A 17,377-nucleotide genomic window follows, 5' to 3' on the forward strand; every position below is an offset into this window, starting at 1 on the left:
ACCTTGAGGAGAGGAGAGGACAAAAGGTCTACAGGACTTCATCTTGCGCTGTGACAAGCCAGCACACAATACAACCACTGCAGCAGGAAAGGACTATGTGCCAAAAGTTAAGCTGAAGCCTGCAGTTCCTACCCTTTCCTACCTATCCTCCTCCCCTTCTCATCCCACAGATATATGCTTCTTTTCTGCAGTTAGTAGGGTGTTCCCCCAGGGTCACTGCATTTGTCCAAAACCCACTGCCATTGCAAAATGAATGGATGTCTCTGGGTAGAACAGCAGGTCTAGAGCAAGGCAGCAGCAGGAGCCAGGAGGTGGGCTGGACCTCTGACAGCCAAGAGGTAGTGGCAGCACCTGGGAAGAGCATTCCCTGACAGGGCAGGGAGCACAGCACCGGCCATCCCTACCCTCGGAGCATTTTCCTGGGAGTCTCCCATCACTGAGGGCACTGCTGTGTGCTCAGCAGGGTGTGCTTGGGTAACAGCCCGCACACAGGCACGTGCGCACCCACATGTGTACAGCCTCCTCGATCCACTTGCTCTCCCTCCTCCGGGTCCCTGGCGTGCTAGAGCCTGCCTCTTGCTGGACTGGCACAGAGCACTGTGCTCTGCTCCTGAGGCCTCTCCATCCCCAACTAGGCTAGCCGAAACAGAGCTTGTGTGCGACATCCTGGCTCAGCCTAGTGATGCTGTGGGTTCCCCTGTGCCTTCTGAGCAGCTTCCTCCCATGTGGCTGCAGCTATAGCTACAGCTATAAACAATTACTGCTATTACGAAACTGTCTGACCTCTAAAGTTTTTGCCTTTTTGTGCTGTGAATCCAGCACTGTGCAACAACTTTAAACCTATTGCAAGCAAAAATGGGACATGAGAAACCATCTGCTCCCAGGCATGGACTCCCACTTGCAGTGAGCGTCTTTCCATGTCACTGCTTATCCCAGTCCCAACTGCCAATTGCTCATGAACATGTTCACTGAGAGGGTATATTTCTCTGTATACCCACCATGTGGTATGGTAATAACCTAGGTTGCTTAGAAATGCATGAGATACCTTAGACTAGGATTTTGAGATTGACTGTAGGAATGTCTAGATACACAAACATATGGTCATATACAGAGCCTTCTGATGCAAATAGAGAATAGGTCTGTACCTACAGAAAAATGTTCTTCTCGACAAGATAAAGAAGTTGGATGTAGGAAAGGGAAATAAAAAACCCCACAGGCGGATGTACAGACAGTTTCCAACTATAATTCACAACAAGATGATGACTTGGATGTATATAAATTAAACTACAAAATATCCTCTCGTTGAAAGGTTATGTGACCTGACCAAGAGTGAACTAAACCCACAAAGCAGATACAGAGGTTATATCCTTCATAAAAAGGTAATAAAATCAGGTATTTTTACAGCACCAGCAATTGCAGGAATTAAGACTTAAACTTGCAAATCTAAAGTAGAAAAGCAGCAGAAACAACTTCAAATGTAACTTGAAAGGTAAGCTTATTAGTTGACTAAAAATGTTTTGTTCCTGATCCAGTACAGAAGTGTTGACATCCAAAACACAGCCTGAAAGAGCAAGAAATTTATTTTCCTTTACTGAATAAAGATAGCATTTAACACAGAATGATGAACTGTAAATTACGTTACCTTTTCTCCATAGCCTCTATCTTTGGTCATCATTTCCCTGAGCGTCTGCAATACTTTAATACATAGTTTCTCCTCATTCTCCTCTAGCAGCTGTTTAGTATGCTTTATTAACCTGAAAAAACCAATCAATCACAGCTTGTTTTAGTACTAATATTCTAAAAATGGTATAAGATACACATGGCTATCTTACTTAATTGGTTTAAGCTACAAACAAGTTTTATTATCATACCATTACACAACCATCTTGGGAACATACTCTCAAGGGCAACCTGCTACCACAAACTTAGGTGAAGCTTGAAGGAAACTGCAGTCAAGTGGGCAGGAAGACAGCCAGATAAAACCCGCTGAACACAAGCAAAAAGGAATCGGGAAGGGACAGTGGGAGTTAGGTCCACATCCTACTTTGTTAAAAACCAGACCGAGAGTTCTGGGTGCAATCCATCCTACCCAGCATGTGTTCCTTACTCAAGTAACTAGTTTCTATAAACTCCGTATATAATCCACCCCTCCAGGGGGTGACCGGAGAAGCTGGATTCTGCTCTAAATTGCTCTCTAAGTGACCTTGTGATCTTTCCTTTTCCTTCCCTCTAGTTGTTATCATGTGCCTCAGTGAAAGCAGACGCTGCCCACAACTGACTCTGACACTCACCCAGCAGACCTAGCACCTTGCAAACATTACTAGGGTTGAAGGCAAGTATCAAACAACAGGGATCAGCTCGACATTTTTTACCCATTTATACCACTGTTCATGACACTTCTATCCTGCAGCAAACACAGGAATTTTAAAACATTAGCTAGGACAGCATATCAAGCAATCTTTCCCCATGGCCATGAGCATTTTTTGACCCCCTCCAAGCACAAACTGAATTTACAATACCATGAAATACTGTGCTTTACAAGTATGACCAAGTACATCAAGTATGCACCAACTTGGTACTTACTGTACCACGTAAGCACAACTTACTTGCAAATGAAACCTCCACTTTCACATTTCCTCCTTGCATCTGTGTTCTCTGGAAACAGCAGTTCAGGCCTGTGAAGCACATCTACCAGTACTGACAACTCTGCCTGGACAAGAGGACGTAGGCGATCCTCTAAAGCTGATACTATGTCCTAGAATATAACCACACCAAGATTTTAAACAATAAATACCTAGACATTAAAGATGTCACAATATGGTCAGATAAGACTTCAGGCTTTATTGTTTAATAGTTATCTTTAAAAGGGAAGCTCTGATTTCCAGCAGTCCCCCAGATGACTGACTTCCCCCACCTTCCCATCTTTGTAGATGCTATCGTCGATATATAAGAAAAACGAGACTCATAGCAGCACTGCAACTCTGCGATACTGATCAGGCTATTTATGTTTACAAGAATTCACAGAAAGGTAGTACTGTTAACATTATGCAAAAATAAAATTATCCTCCTTTCCCTTAATGTTTAGAAAGCTGTAGCTTAAAAATAAAACCATGTTTACCCTAATACTTAAACAGGCAGAAAATACCAATACCTATGAAACTAGAAGGGAATTTTAATCAAATTAAAATGGACAAATAGACAGCAATGGATAAAGAGGGAAAAGATACTTCCATGAGACTGCGTTGGGCAGTGGTTTTACATTATGCAATGTAAGCTTACATAAAGCTAGTTAGAACTGTTTCCTAGAAAAAGCTTTTGACCAGAGAATGAATCTTCAAAGATAAAGGTGGCATCCAAGATCACAGAATCAACCCATGGTTTGGGTTGGAAGGGACCCTAAAGTTCATCCAGTTCCATGCCATGGGCAGGGACCCCCCTCCAGTAGACCAGACTGCACCAAGCCCCATCCACCCTGGCCCTGAACACTGCCAGGGATGGGGCAGCTACCTGTGCCAGGGCCTTACCACCCTCACAGGGAAGAACAGTTTCCTTATATCTAATCTAAACCTGCCCTCTTTCAGTTTGAAGATGATTAATTTCATTTGGTATAAAAAAGGCCTTATTAACTGTCTAAAGATCTGAACACAGAATACAGCTATAACACATCAGTCCCTATTTCTAACATGAAGCATTATGTTTAGTCTTGTTAGCAAAACCTGTCTGTTTCAGGGAGACTACAGCTGCAATTCCTTCACAAGGAGCAGACATCTATTTATTTCAATTTCTGCAGTGGTGCCTAGGCAAGGCTGTGGCACCTTTCATTGTACTGGGTTTTGGTGTACAAGGAGCAAAGCACTGGGTGAGTTTGAAAGGCTGCACTGCCAAAAAGAGTCCTGTCTCAAAGAAATGCCATTAATGGTGGAACAAGAATACTTCAAGTACCACTAGCTTCAAATACCAATATCTCCTAGGATGAGTACTTCCATACCCATTAGCCATGCACATTCAATTACCTGTCTGGATACAATCTGATTTCACACACAGTATTACGGCACTATTATATTCAGCATCAGCTAACTTGATTAACATGTGGCATTTTGACTACTTAATTTCCAAATGTCTTTCTACTGAGGAAATCCCTCCTTCTGCGTAGGCATGCAAGTGATTATCAAAGGAGGAAGGGGTGCTGTGTCACCTGTAATCTTTCAATTATGTTTCTATAATCCCTGGAAGCAGCGAGCACCGAGTCTCTGCGGGCAGCATTCCTTGCAGTCATTCGCCAGTTCATTGCAGTCTTCTGTACCAGGTTATGAGATTTCAGGAAGAGATTGTTGACCTGACTGTCCAAGTCCACAGGAATTGCAATTGCTCGGCTTTTTGCTGTAACAAGCAATTAGTAAGAACTGACTCCTTAAGCCCATGTATTACAGCCAACCCAAGAACAAGACAAACTCTACTTGCAGTTCCTTCTATGATCTCCTTTGTGTGCATTTTAAAATGCAATGCTCAATCCCTGTGTAAGGGGTCAGACCTCTGTGTAGCTTTTATATATATTAAGGCTTTCACACCTCAGGCTGTTTATTGTCTTTAAAGTGCAGGAGTAGGAATCAGTCCTTACACACACTCCCAACAACTCATGCTAACAAAAATGAACACCTATCCAACAGGATCTGGCCTCATATCCAGTACAAATTACTCTTCGTCCTCCTAAAAATGGAACAAATTACTTGGAGGAGAGGCACAAAACTATTTCCTCGCTGCAGATCAACAGGACTGCAGAGAGTTTTGAGGTTAAATGGAGAAAGCACTTCAGGTTACAGTGACAACACCTATTGCTCAACCATGACAATATATCAACATAAGTCTGGCTTTGTACTATGCCTTGGCTCCAACTTATCTGCAAGTGGCACCTGCGAGAAGTAAACTGCACTTTCGTTCTGGAAGGGTGACATGTAAGCAGCAAATACTGGATGACCACGTTTGCAGCACTTAGTTCTGATTACATCAGTTTTCTTACCTACATCTGAGAGGACCCGAATGCAGCTTTCCACTGATGCCTTTTGGCTTGGCATTAACCAGTTGCAGTGGTACACTCTGAACACACCTTGCAGCAACTGTACAAACACAGGTTGGCGAGTCTAGAACACAAAGTTAAAGAAAATCAAACTCATCACACCATACTGAGATGTAGCAGCATCACCTTGAGGTATAATACCAGTTACCAGCTTCAGCCATGACTCTGCACACCAGTCATTTCTAACTGGTCTGCATCCACTTGTTAGGCAACTTCATGTTGTAGACAGCGTATCTACCACACAATCAACAACTGAATGGAAAGGGTGGGAACGAATGCTAGAAGGGAAACATTAAATAGGTAGCTTCTAAAGCGTAAAGCCTCAGTAATTGAAGCTTGACTAAGCAAAGGAAATAAGTAGTCATCTTCATCAGTTTAATCAGAGTTATCAGCAAACCTGGCACACAGAGATTCCTCTGTTAGTGCTGACCAGAAGCTGACTCAATAGTCCACAGGTATATGGGACTTTGCTCTTGGCTGAACAACAGCGCAGCTCCAGAGCTGAAACCTCATTACTGCAAGTACTATTAGCTGGTATCTAATATTCTGAAGAAACCAGCTGTGTGTGTTTTACTTCAAACACAGGTAGTAGTTAGTGGTAAGCACTGTAGCTGCTGTGGATCAAAATTAAGGTGTGCTTTTTAGCTCTGTATTTCACAGGGTAATCTTCCAGTACACACAGGTGAGCTACTTCAACACACACATGCACATGAGCTCTTTCTTTCATCTTTGCAACTTCTCAACAACAGTGACCAAAACTCCCTCTTTGGTTTCATACAGTAATTACTCAGCACAATTCATTTATTTTACCTGTAGAGGAATGAGTACTTTAAATACTTCAAATGAACCTACACTGAGAGGGAATACCTCGTATCCCAGTGCCTACTAGCTACATATGTTTCTATCAGCTAAGTGAACTACACCACAGTGCAAAGCCCACAAGACAGGAACCAGTGAAAAAATACCTCTTTTATTCTGGTCAAGATTAATGCCTGTTTGTAAGAAAAAAATGGAGTTAGGTGAAAAAGCCAAATTTATTAGGTAATTAAATGTATCAATTCATCACACGACACCATTATGAAATGTACAAAAAGGAGAATAAAAAAAAATAAATCAAGAAGCAAAAATTACTAAGAGGCAAATACCTATTATCCTTGCTAGAAATAAGTCAAACACCCAAAACATGTCAGGCAGTAGTATTCTCCAAGGGCAATGAAAATACCTGTGCTTCTGGATTTAAGCCACCCACATACTCTTTTCAGTTCATATTTAAAGACTTTTTGGTGTTAAAGAGCTTCAAAGACATTTCATTTGCTTAAACTACATCAATAAATCAAGTAAGAAATTTACTCCATGTTCCATATGCCTCTAACTACACTTGTGAAGGAAAGCCTTGGGCAGCAGCACCCTTAGGGGGAAAACAGGCTAAATTGTACTTGTTAAAGAGGGAAAGTTTTAGACAGCTGTTCTTTGAAAAGGCAAATTTATGTTCTCCTAATTTTATATTATTTGAACTGTATGACAGACGGAAAAGGTGTTCCCTGAACAAGCAAGGTTGGTCCTGACTCAAAGGAGGTACAATTCACGTTAAACAAGCCATAACATGAAAAAGCATGAGATGAGATGATGCTTGCATGGGAAAAAATGAGATTACAAGGTGTAGCAGAAAGGACAGGGAGTGACTGAATACAAAGGCCACACAAAGGAGAGTGACAAATGTCACTTGCCTATGGAGAGGAGCATCACCAGGTCATACCTGGTGATGCCCTGCTGCAGACTGCCCTGCAGCAGCTCAGACAGGAGGGAAAATTCCCACCCAGTAATGTGCACCAGCCAGGTGGTCCAATGGGCTGTACTCAGATGGGAAAGTGCCTTGTTACAGACAAGAGTCATGACAGGCAGGAAAAAAGAGAGAAACAGAGCTTTTAACAGAGATGTAAGGATCTAGGTAAGACAGAAAAACAAAGCTATCAACTGAGATGGTAAAAGCGAAGTGAAGTAAGTTACTCCATCCTCCTAGACAGAAGGAGAGATTGTGAAACTAAAGAAAAATCACTGACATAAAATTAACAGATGGCTAAAATATGATGGTAAGGAAGTGTATTCAAATGCTGTATTCTCAGAGATGACAATTAAAAGCATGACAGCCAAGGTATACATTGCAGAGGGAAGAGAGAAGGGCAGAACTCCAGGGGCAAGGCTAACTTGATCTCAATTCCTCTTTTCTTTTGATAAAAGTTCTGACAGACAAACTAGCATGGAGGCTGATACCACAATAGCGGTTGACATGGTAAAGTCCATGAGGAGCAAAGCAACTGCTGCACTGCTCAGACTTGTGTGTGTTAAGACACAACCCTAATAAAGCTGCTCAGCCCAAACACAGCTGTTGCAGCTCTCTGCACACTCACAAGGCAGTACCCACACTTTGGCAATTTATTAGTATTTGAGCCAATCTGAAACACAGCTCTCTTGTTTTCAGTGTGACTGTCTCCTTGTTTGAATTAAGAGGGCTGTCTAAGCCTATGAGAAGCAGAGCTGTGCTGAATGCTAGAGTTGGCTAGATCAGGCTGGCCACTGGTCATCCAGATGTGGGTTAAATACACATCCTGACTCAAGGAAGGCAGAAATACAGGTAGCCAGTAAGGCAAAAGCAGGAACATTATTGCTTATACTGAGCAGAAACTGTCTACCTGATGCACAGTCATGCAACAGTTTTATGGACACTTCCCCAGAGCAGTGCAGTCACCCAGGCAACACACCATGATCCAAAGGCTTAATATGGCTTCTTTGACTGACATCAAATTGCCAGATACCCTTTATGTCCACTAACCAGATGCCTCCTACTGTGCTGCCAGTTGTGCTCAATTACAGACCTGGAGTTCACACTTTGAACAACTGCCTTAGGCATGATGAGGCTGCATCAACAACTGCCATACTCCAGCTTCTGACAGACCTGCCAGGCACCTGACCACTCCACCCACACTCCTCCCAAAACGTTATTTATGAAGAATGATGTTATCTTTGTGCTGCAATACAAATATTAGTGCAATGTCCTGAGACTGCTGTTCTGCTGTGGAAATCTCTACCTTGTGTCACCCCACTAATGTTCTAAGCTTCTCCATGTTTCCCCAGCTTTTAAACAAGACAGTAACAGGACTCAGCTTCATGAAACACACTTGAACTCCTGGATTATTTTTTTTTAATTTGAAATATTTATAAAGGAAATTAGAATCTTCCTATAAAAAGATGCTTTCTTTAAACAATCAGTTTTGCACCCTCTGCAATGCAACACTCCTGTCTGGAAAGCCTGCCACCAAAGCTTTATCTTCCTTCTTCATGGCACTCTGGAGAACTCCTTGTTGCTGTGCTACTGCTTTACCACTGCTAGGCAGCTGACATGACATACTATCACTGAGTAAAATTGCTGTTTCCTTTCCTACGCCTGCTCACATCGTCTTATTCAACTGTACTCTGATCCATGCCTGCTAAGAGAATGACCAGAGCCCTCAGATGCATCTGCAATACTAAACAGGGAAAAAACCCTTCACCTCCCTACTTATAGTGTGATTTTCTCACCCAGAACCTGAGAATGACATCCAAAAGACCTGTGTGGTGGCAGTGGTAGTACAAAGCTGAATCCACTAGTGAAGTAATGCCACTTGAGCTTCTCTAGAAAAATGTTTGTACTTTGGTCTAAAAAACTCTCCACTTCTGCAGCAAAAGAAACATCCCGATCACGACAAATACTTATTTGCTCCCACATTACAAATACATGTGTTTCTGTTTAACTGACAAACGGAACCAAAGTGGAATGAACATAATTGCATTGGAAGCATAATTTCACTCTTCTGTCCCTCCACATTTTCCTACCTGCAAAGTAGTGCTCTGATCGGAGAACGGGGAACTGAAGAAAGTGGTGACTATGCTCATGACTATTTCTGTAACGTACTTCTCCAATATGGAGTCAGCATGCTTTCTGTCACTGGTATTGTTACAAGCCTGCAAGAGAATTCATTCTTGGGTCAGACACAGCTCAAACATGGTAGATTAACAAGTGTTATGGACTGGCATTCTTGATCTCACATTGCTCTAATCACAGCAATTCCATACCACAATGGTATTTATGAAACTTGGGTCTCTGGATTTCCAGCACACCCCAGAGCAAAATCCCAACATTATTGCTGTTTTGGTGTGTTGGCATATAGCATTTTTAGGAGTGAGGAAAAACCAGAGTACCTTAGAGAAAAGAAAGTAGTAGAATAGGGAGGACTGAGGTGTAATGCTTTCGTATGGGGAAATACTTGGAATCCCAGGCAAAAAGCCATATGGCCAAACACATGCCAAGGTTGGAAAAAATTTGTCTTGACCTGCCAAAAAACGTCAACTATTGCTTGGGAAGGAGCTCACGTATCCTGGCCAGAATAAGCAAGCCAGGTGGCAGAACAGAAAAAGGCATTAGACAAAGGAGCAGGGTGTGGGGCTTTTCTGAGGTTTGGTTTGTTGGTGTTTGGTTTTTTTCTTTTTTAAAGGAAAATATTAATGTGTTCCATGGAATATGACTAATGAAATCCACAGGCATACGGAAAAGAAAGCACATATAAATCTGAAGGAACACGGTATTCAGGGTCCTTACTGCCTTGATGCACTGTTATGTCTTATTCTTACTGCTCTATACTCAATAGGTTCATTTAAGCTTTTTGAATTCAGTTCCTAGATACAGAAACCATACCCGACAGATGTCAACCAGGAAGTTCTCAAATAGCTTCCACATATGATTACTGGTGTAAATCTCTTTCATTTCTACTTCTGTGTCGACATAGCAATGATTCAAGAAGTTGATGTATGCAATTTTGACCTAAAAGCAGGGAAAAAAACATTACCATTGGAAAGTAAAAACCTGAATGCTATTATGAATGAATATAATGTCACATCAAAACTGCTATATAAATAATTTGTAATTCTACTTCTTCCTTTTATTTAAGCACCGGTGAAATTTAATGCCATGAATAGCAAGACATCATCCAATAAAAAACACCAGGATAACTGCAGACAAAACGTCAGCATAATAATCATTTCCAGCTCTGCAGAACCATCTGTTCAAGGTTAGCAGCATACTCCATAAACCTCTCTGCCTCAAGAACCCTATAAAATAACCACGTACAGCATCACATCCCCATTTTAAGGGCAAGGAAACAAGAATAAAAGGATTTAACTATCCAGACTGACTGGGGCTACTGACAGCAGAACCAGGGAAGGAATCCAGTTTCCCAGCTCACGGCTTGCTGTTCACCTGTACCATCACTCTTCCCTGGTCAGACTGAGCAACAGTGAATCTTTGTCACCCAAAATCAGCATATTTCAAGTAGACACAGGCCAGTACCTTCAAACAGCCCTCACCTCAGGTATGCAATCCTCATGGGTTACTACCCTAACAATGTCATCCAAAGGAAGAAGGGAGTTGCATTTTATTTCTGTGTAGACATTTTTGCCTTCTGTGCACACAGCAAGCAGTTCTACTAAGTGGATGTGGTACATCAGAGGGCTGTTTTCATCCATCCGATCCCTCTCTGATCTCATCATTTGCACCAAAGTCTGGAAGGAGGCTCTGTCATTGTAAAACACTAGGACGTCTTCTCCTGCATTCACCAGCTACCAAGAGAGAGAAATATTCCATCAGCAGATCAAAGCCTGTGCATCTCAATGCAGCATCCTCCCTTAATCTGAAGCCTGACCATTACAGTGCAAATCCAGATTAGCTATTCTTTAGACACTTAAAAGGAGCACAGCCCACCATGTCAGCTGGGCATTCCCCCTGCACTGCCTTCATAGAGGGATCAAGTATGACATTTTCTCTTAAAGAATTTACCACTTCTGAGCTGAAGAACTTCAAAGTCAATCCAACTGACTGCTTAGACAGAAGTTGTGCCAAGAAGCTTGTGACTTTCCATTGTGCTTTTTTATTTCACATATATTGCCTCAGCTGACTTTTTAATACAGCTAGCTGTAGACATACTGCTTTGGTCAGAGGAATGCCCCAGGGACATGCTGGATGGGAGGACTGCAGGGCTCAGTACTGAACAAACATCATCAATTTTCCAAGGCTAGCAAGTGACATGTTAAGTCACATACTGAAGATTTCTATCAGCTTCACACTTGAGACCTGGAAGGCCACATTTTCAGAGCAGTTCAGTCCTCCTGTAACTCCATAAAGAGAAGGAGAATGAGCAAACCAAGTGTGGGCACTTCTGATCACACAGGTAGAGGGCTCTGGGGTTATCCTCCTGCAGGGCTTGTGGCAAACAGCTAGCTAAAATGCAGGAGGCAACCCCCAAGGCAGCCCCTTTTTCTCAGCAGCTGCTGACCCTCATAGTAGCCAATTACTGAGCATCTTGCAAACTTGACTCACGGTGAGAAGCTCACAAAACCCTTTTTGAACTGAACGACAAAATATGGCAGACCTGGGATCAATCTAGTAAGATCTACAGACAAAAGCCAGAGCTTGACAAACCTGATCCTTGGGCTCCCCCTGCTGAGGAGGCCAATAAAAATCCAGACTTGCAAACACACTCAATGTCAAACAGATCACATCCAAAATCCAACTTAAAGGGATTTATTCACCTTTCTCTTACCTCTCCCTTCTACCTCCATAGCCCAATTTCCTAGCTGCCTACATACCTAAACTTATGAAGACCCTCAGACTATTCCCCCTTCAGTACTTAACAGTTGAATACATAGGACTTGGTAGGATAAGAAATCCCGATCAAAATACTATCACGGTAAAACTTGCCTTCTGCATTAGTGATCATGAAATTAAACTGTTTCTTTTTCTAGCCAATTTTGCTACAGAAAGGCCCCATTGCTTCATTAAGCCCACCTACATGCTGCTGCATAGAACCCTGGAAAGTAAATTGTAAGTATCATTGATGAAGCAACCACTTGCTATACCTATGGGTGAAAAGCTCAGAAAGCTTTCGGTCACAAAAAAGCCTGTGCTTTCTCGTAGCTGTATGCTCTTTTTGCATTGTGAGAGCTAACTGTCAGCTTCTTGGCAGTCCCAGAAGCGAGAGGATCAATTTGTCATTTTCACCAAATGGTATGTGAAAACTTCTGTTCAGACCTTGCAAATCTCTGCAGCTCTCACCTCAGCCATTACCATATCTTGGCATTTCTTAATGAATTTTCCTTCCGCCTTGACAATTGTCTGCAGGAACTTTATGTACTGAACGTTTCTGCCATGCGTTTCGATACAGTGGACAAAATGTTGAACAACGCGTTCGTTAATCTCGCTGCAAAGCTGGAAGTTGTTCATGAAAATGTGCTGCATTGTTACTGCTTCCAGAATCTAACGGAGGGGATGAAAGAAACAAATCAGAGAACAACCAACCAACCCCACACAGAGGTCAGGACAAAGTCAACACTCCGGCAGAGTGCAGGACAGAAAAGAACATTTCTGAGGACATAATCTTTCAACACACTGGCTTGTTGTAGTATCTAAGACTACTTTCAGTCCTCTTCAGCCTCTTGAACTTTCTATACTGGTCCTAAACAGTTCTTGCCAGCTTTTGAGGCTTTAGAATGCGAACAGAATGTGACCCCTTCAATCAATCTTGCATCAGAATAGGCCCAGAGGCAATCACCAAAGAGAATCCATTCTCCTTTCTTGCTAAAAAAAAAATATAAATCATGACATGAGGTTATTCTTACCCCTGGGTTAAGGAACAGGTTTATGTGTTTGTGCAGCAATGCCTGGTTCTGTTGGTTCCCAGCACAAAAGTTCTGTAAAAATTCGTGTGCAAGCTTCATGATCTCCTGCATCCTCGTGTCTTCTGCCTGTGATTGCATGACAAATAAGATGGGGTTAAAAAGATTTTGAAGGTTCACTTTCAGGTGAATACTGGATGAGCCACAGCTCCAGCTCTACAAGGGAACTGTCACGTCTCTCACACCCCGAAGTAAAAACAAACCTCCACCCAGTTCACAGACATTAAGGATGAGTTTGGCCTGCTCCACAGTTTTAAAGATCATCAAAAATAAAGACCATAATAGAAATTACAGTAGTTTATTCTCTAAAATTGCATACTCCATGGCCAAGCCTGCCAGCAACGTGCTTTAGTCACTTTTACACTTCTGAACATACCAGTACATTGGCCAAACCACGCATCATCACCTTAGGGCTACTCAGGAATATTGCCATGTTCCACTGAAATGCATTTCAGCAGCGACAGATAGGTACTTCATGGCAAAGAAGAGACGGAAAGTTATTATTGCAACAGCTAAGCCCAATTTATATTTACTGGAATCTGCACACTACTTGCATGCTTCCAAGTACAGTTCAGGAATTGATGCCTTTCCTCTGACATCACTATGGATTACCAGTCTACTGATGGTATAAAATGCAGTTTGGAAAAATTAGCGTCTGCTTTTATTTTTAAGGAGTTTCATATATTTCCAAGGGTAAAAAACCTTCCCCAGTGCCTGGCTGGTATGTATTCACATGCATGGGACAGAAAGGTGACAACAGGTGCTGGAGGATGTTTTTGCTACAGATATTTTATCAAAATATGAAGCAAGACAGCATGAGACTTACCTTAACATTAATCAAAGCTACTGCCTAGAATTACTGGTTCTCAGAAACCTGTAGAGTTTCGAACAGAGGACAGCAGAGTGACTAGGAAAATGTGAAAAGCTCCCTCACCTATGCAATGATGAGTACCTGTCACCTGTGACTAATGGGCAGCCGACACAAGGAACTTAGAGTGTGCTTTGTCAGCACAATGCAGTGCTGTGCAAGTTCAAACTGTACAGCAGCCGGTCAAAGTGGGCTTCTAACTGCACCACTGACATTACATGGCACTCTGATATGGCTAGTTATAAACAGCAAACCATGCCTGAAGAGCCAGTTATTTATTCAGTTCTAAGGGGTAGTCTGGGTCTCTACAACTGGGAGGGTCTCTGTTTAACTCCTGATCAGACCTGCTGATAAACCCCTGGGAGACCAAGCACACTCATTTCCCTTCGTGTGCCCAGGATGGCTGTCATACGGCTACTTCATGGCAATAGTTTGCTTCCACCAACATAACTTAAATTCAAGGCAGAACACACCTTCCGTGAAAAGTTGAGAGTTCAGCCTTGGTCTTACTCTGAGCTACGAAGGACAAGTATTTCTCCAGGGAATAGCACATAACACTGTATATTCAAAGACTTCAAACACACAAAGCTTATATAAGCTCCCTGTCATTTTTGAAGTGTGGATATTTCACAGACCATGAGGCTATACAAAATAGTTTCCGCAAATTCAATATAAAGGTAGAAAGGCTCACAGGAGGCCCATCAACATGACATGAAGCAAGGTGACAGCCATACAGAAACCCAACCTTTTCATAAGGGATCTGCAGCAGCTCCAGCACAACCGCATGAGCTCCCATGTTCCTCAGAAGCCGCTGTTGCTGTTTACGGCTTTTCCTGACCGAGGCGCTTTCCTGAACACAGAGCTTGCTGAGCCGCAGCAGGATCTGGAAAAGAGACTTGATTTAGAGCCAAGATTCTGGGTTATATTTCAGAGCACATCAGGTGGCTGCTACAGAGCAGCAACACTGAAGAATATATCTGCATAGAACAGAATGGCTTTAGGCAACAAAATCACATCTTGGGCTTTCAAGGAGAAGAGGTAAGGGGTCATGTGGGGACAGAAGACAGTGATAGCATCCACTGTCCCCTCGAGCATTAGCCACCATTCTCCTCACCACTCCTCCAACCATCACAGCCCTGCATCACCCAACACAGGCAAGGAAATCAGTTCACTGGTCTGGGCACCATGCTTGGCACCTCTAACCAGGGCTGGTTCTGCACAACTCAGCCATATCAAGTGAACCCAGCATGCAGCTCCACAGATCATTAGCTCACGCCAGTGCCAAAGCATGCTCTTGGTCTGGTATTTTTTAAACCAAATGATATCTCAATAGCACAGTGGGTTTGAGTGCAAGGTACTCAGGACAGGGCAAATGAAATAGCTTCTCCACTTGCTTACTTTGTAGCCTTTAACAATAAAAATATTGTATTACCATTGGAACAGCAGCAAAAAGTCGCGTTTCTTACTTATCCATTCTTAAGGAAAGAATACACGTTGTGCTTATTATATTCCTGGCTTCTCATTCAAGTTGGGGTATGTTATTACTCAGCAAATAGTTTCCACAATGGAAGAGTGACTCAGACCTTCCTGGGTGCCTCCCTCTGGCTGCAACTCTCCAGAACTGTGTTACTCATTTACACTTCCATTTCACTACCAAGAAGCAAAATGTTACCTCTTTTACTACACGGTAGTTGTAGCTGCTAGTACTTTCAGGCTTTTGGGACTTGCTGTGGCCTTCCTGAGGATAAAATCAGACAAGTTATTAGCAACTTATACTTTTGTCTTCATTAAGGCTGAAGTGACTGTTTTAGGCTAGTGGCCACTCTCTTCTTGGACAGGAGTGTCATTCTGCAGTCTTCTAGACAATCTCAGAAAAACATACAATTATCCTGTCAAGTCATGTTGACCTCTATAACAAATGAGGGTGGGACAATTTCAGAGATGGCAACCTCTTGTCCTTTCCTGTGCTTGTCACGCTCTGCCTGTAATCAAGTATCCTCACAAAAACCTTCCTACTTTCTCTCTGTCTTTACTGTTCATTATGAAACCATTATGGCCCAGATATGAAGAGGTGCCTCACTATGCACAGGGAAAGCAACAACTAAATTACCCTGATTTACTTACAACAATAAATTTTCATAACCCAGGGACTATTTCTTGAATTCCCTCACCCAGTATTTTTTATTTGATTGCAAATTATATGGAGGCAAAAGGCGTTTAATTAGTTCTAGGCCAGGTGTGCATGCCAAGAAAGTCCCATATTATCAGGTGCAGATAAAGCACTGTTCACTTCTGTCATAGCTCCGCCCTTACATTATTTGTGTTACTTTTCACTATACAAAGCCCATGCAATCTGTCAGTGCTGAAAGGACACAACTTGGGAGCCAGGGCAAACCTAAACCAAACAGTTAGAGCCTGAAGATGACACTACAGTGGCTGCTAATCCTGAGCAGTGTCCACTTGAGACTAACTGGCATCAACTATACCAAAGTTCTCCTCTTATTCTTGCCCTAACCCAAGAGCAACACAGACAGCCTCACCAGGCTATGCAGTGTGCTAGAAAATGTTCTTTTTTGTCACAGTTCTGCAAAGTTACATCTTCATAAAATATTAACACATGAATTTGAGCCAACACAACCTAATTACCTCCTTTTTCTTGTGCTCGTTTTCACCTTGCACTCCATCCATAGTCTCGTCAGGACCTTGGCCTTTGTACACCCAAAGCTCCGATTTCTCCACAATAGACCTCAGCTGGTCCAAATCTTGTTTTATCTGCTTGTAGTTGTCAACATCTTGGCTGGTAACAAGCAGTTGAACCTTATATGAATGCAATCCATTAGTTGCACAAAAGGATTGGTTTTAGCTGCAGCACATACATTCAGAGGAGGAATAATGCTTTGACAACACACACATACCTGCTTAAAAGCTTGAAGGACTTCTTGTCTCTGACTAAAGTGCCGGAAGAGAAGCTGAAGTGCCCCGGACACCAGAGGAGGATAATCATGCATTGTTAAATGTAACAAAACTCTCAGAAACGTTCTGCCACCATGATCATCCAAATCCAGTGGTGTGTTCTCCTCACTGAAAACAGAGTGCAGGAGTTAACTAGCATATTAAACTCAATGTCCCAACAGGTTCTTCAGTCCAACCAGTGGTGGCAGAAAATCTTCTTTTCTTACTTTTAAGTAAGGGGGAAAATTTAGCCAATTTTGCCTTAAGACACACCAGTTTTTTTTTGTGTCCTGCTTAACATGGAAGCTATTACAGAATCTAATCATGGCTCATTCAGCTTACATTACCCAACTTAAACTTTTTGTGTGTCAAACTATGCCAAAATATTTGTCCCTGTGTCAGCCTTCACCTTATTGCTCAAATATTTCTTGCCTATTCCTAGTACTAACCTTCCTCCCTATTTAGGAAATAAGCCCCCACCTCATTATACAGATTGCAATGCTAATCATGTCAAGCACACAAAATCATAGAATCATAGAATCATAGAATGGTTAGGGTTGGAAAGGACCTCAAGATCATCTAGTTCCAACCCCCCTGCCATGGGCAGGGACACCTCTCACTAAACCATCCAACACAAGGCTTCATCCAACCTGGCCTTGAACACTGCCAGGGATGGAGCACTCACAACCTCCCTGGGCAACCCATTCCAGTGTCTCACCACC

At 42.5% G+C, this 17,377-nt stretch overlaps 1 protein-coding gene across 4 annotated transcripts in view; it reads right to left on the bottom strand.

Moving 5' to 3' along the window:
* The window catches only part of ITPR1 (inositol 1,4,5-trisphosphate receptor type 1), a 179,545-nt gene that overhangs the window by 81,427 nt on the left and 80,741 nt on the right, over window positions 1-17,377 (bottom strand). For 2 of the 4 annotated variants that reach the window (XM_065687506.1, XM_065687504.1), the window contains 14 exons: window positions 16,619-16,784; window positions 16,350-16,520; window positions 15,376-15,441; window positions 14,449-14,586; window positions 12,779-12,904; window positions 12,216-12,416; window positions 10,472-10,723; window positions 9,804-9,929; window positions 8,945-9,073; window positions 6,040-6,066; window positions 5,018-5,138; window positions 4,196-4,380; window positions 2,607-2,755; window positions 1,643-1,754 (listed from right to left, as the gene is read on the bottom strand). In XM_065687506.1, the coding sequence (XP_065543578.1) occupies window positions 1,643-1,754; window positions 2,607-2,755; window positions 4,196-4,380; window positions 5,018-5,138; window positions 6,040-6,066; window positions 8,945-9,073; window positions 9,804-9,929; window positions 10,472-10,723; window positions 12,216-12,416; window positions 12,779-12,904; window positions 14,449-14,586; window positions 15,376-15,441; window positions 16,350-16,520; window positions 16,619-16,784 (1,969 nt within the window). The remainder of the gene's footprint in view (window positions 1-1,642; window positions 1,755-2,606; window positions 2,756-4,195; window positions 4,381-5,017; window positions 5,139-6,039; window positions 6,067-8,944; window positions 9,074-9,803; window positions 9,930-10,471; window positions 10,724-12,215; window positions 12,417-12,778; window positions 12,905-14,448; window positions 14,587-15,375; window positions 15,442-16,349; window positions 16,521-16,618; window positions 16,785-17,377) is intronic. The other 2 variants (XM_065687507.1, XM_065687505.1) reach the window with 1 other exon arrangement.

This window comes from Lathamus discolor, chromosome 7 (genome assembly GCF_037157495.1).
Source record: "Lathamus discolor isolate bLatDis1 chromosome 7, bLatDis1.hap1, whole genome shotgun sequence".
In the NCBI taxonomy this organism is placed as follows: Eukaryota; Metazoa; Chordata; class Aves; order Psittaciformes; family Psittacidae; genus Lathamus; species Lathamus discolor.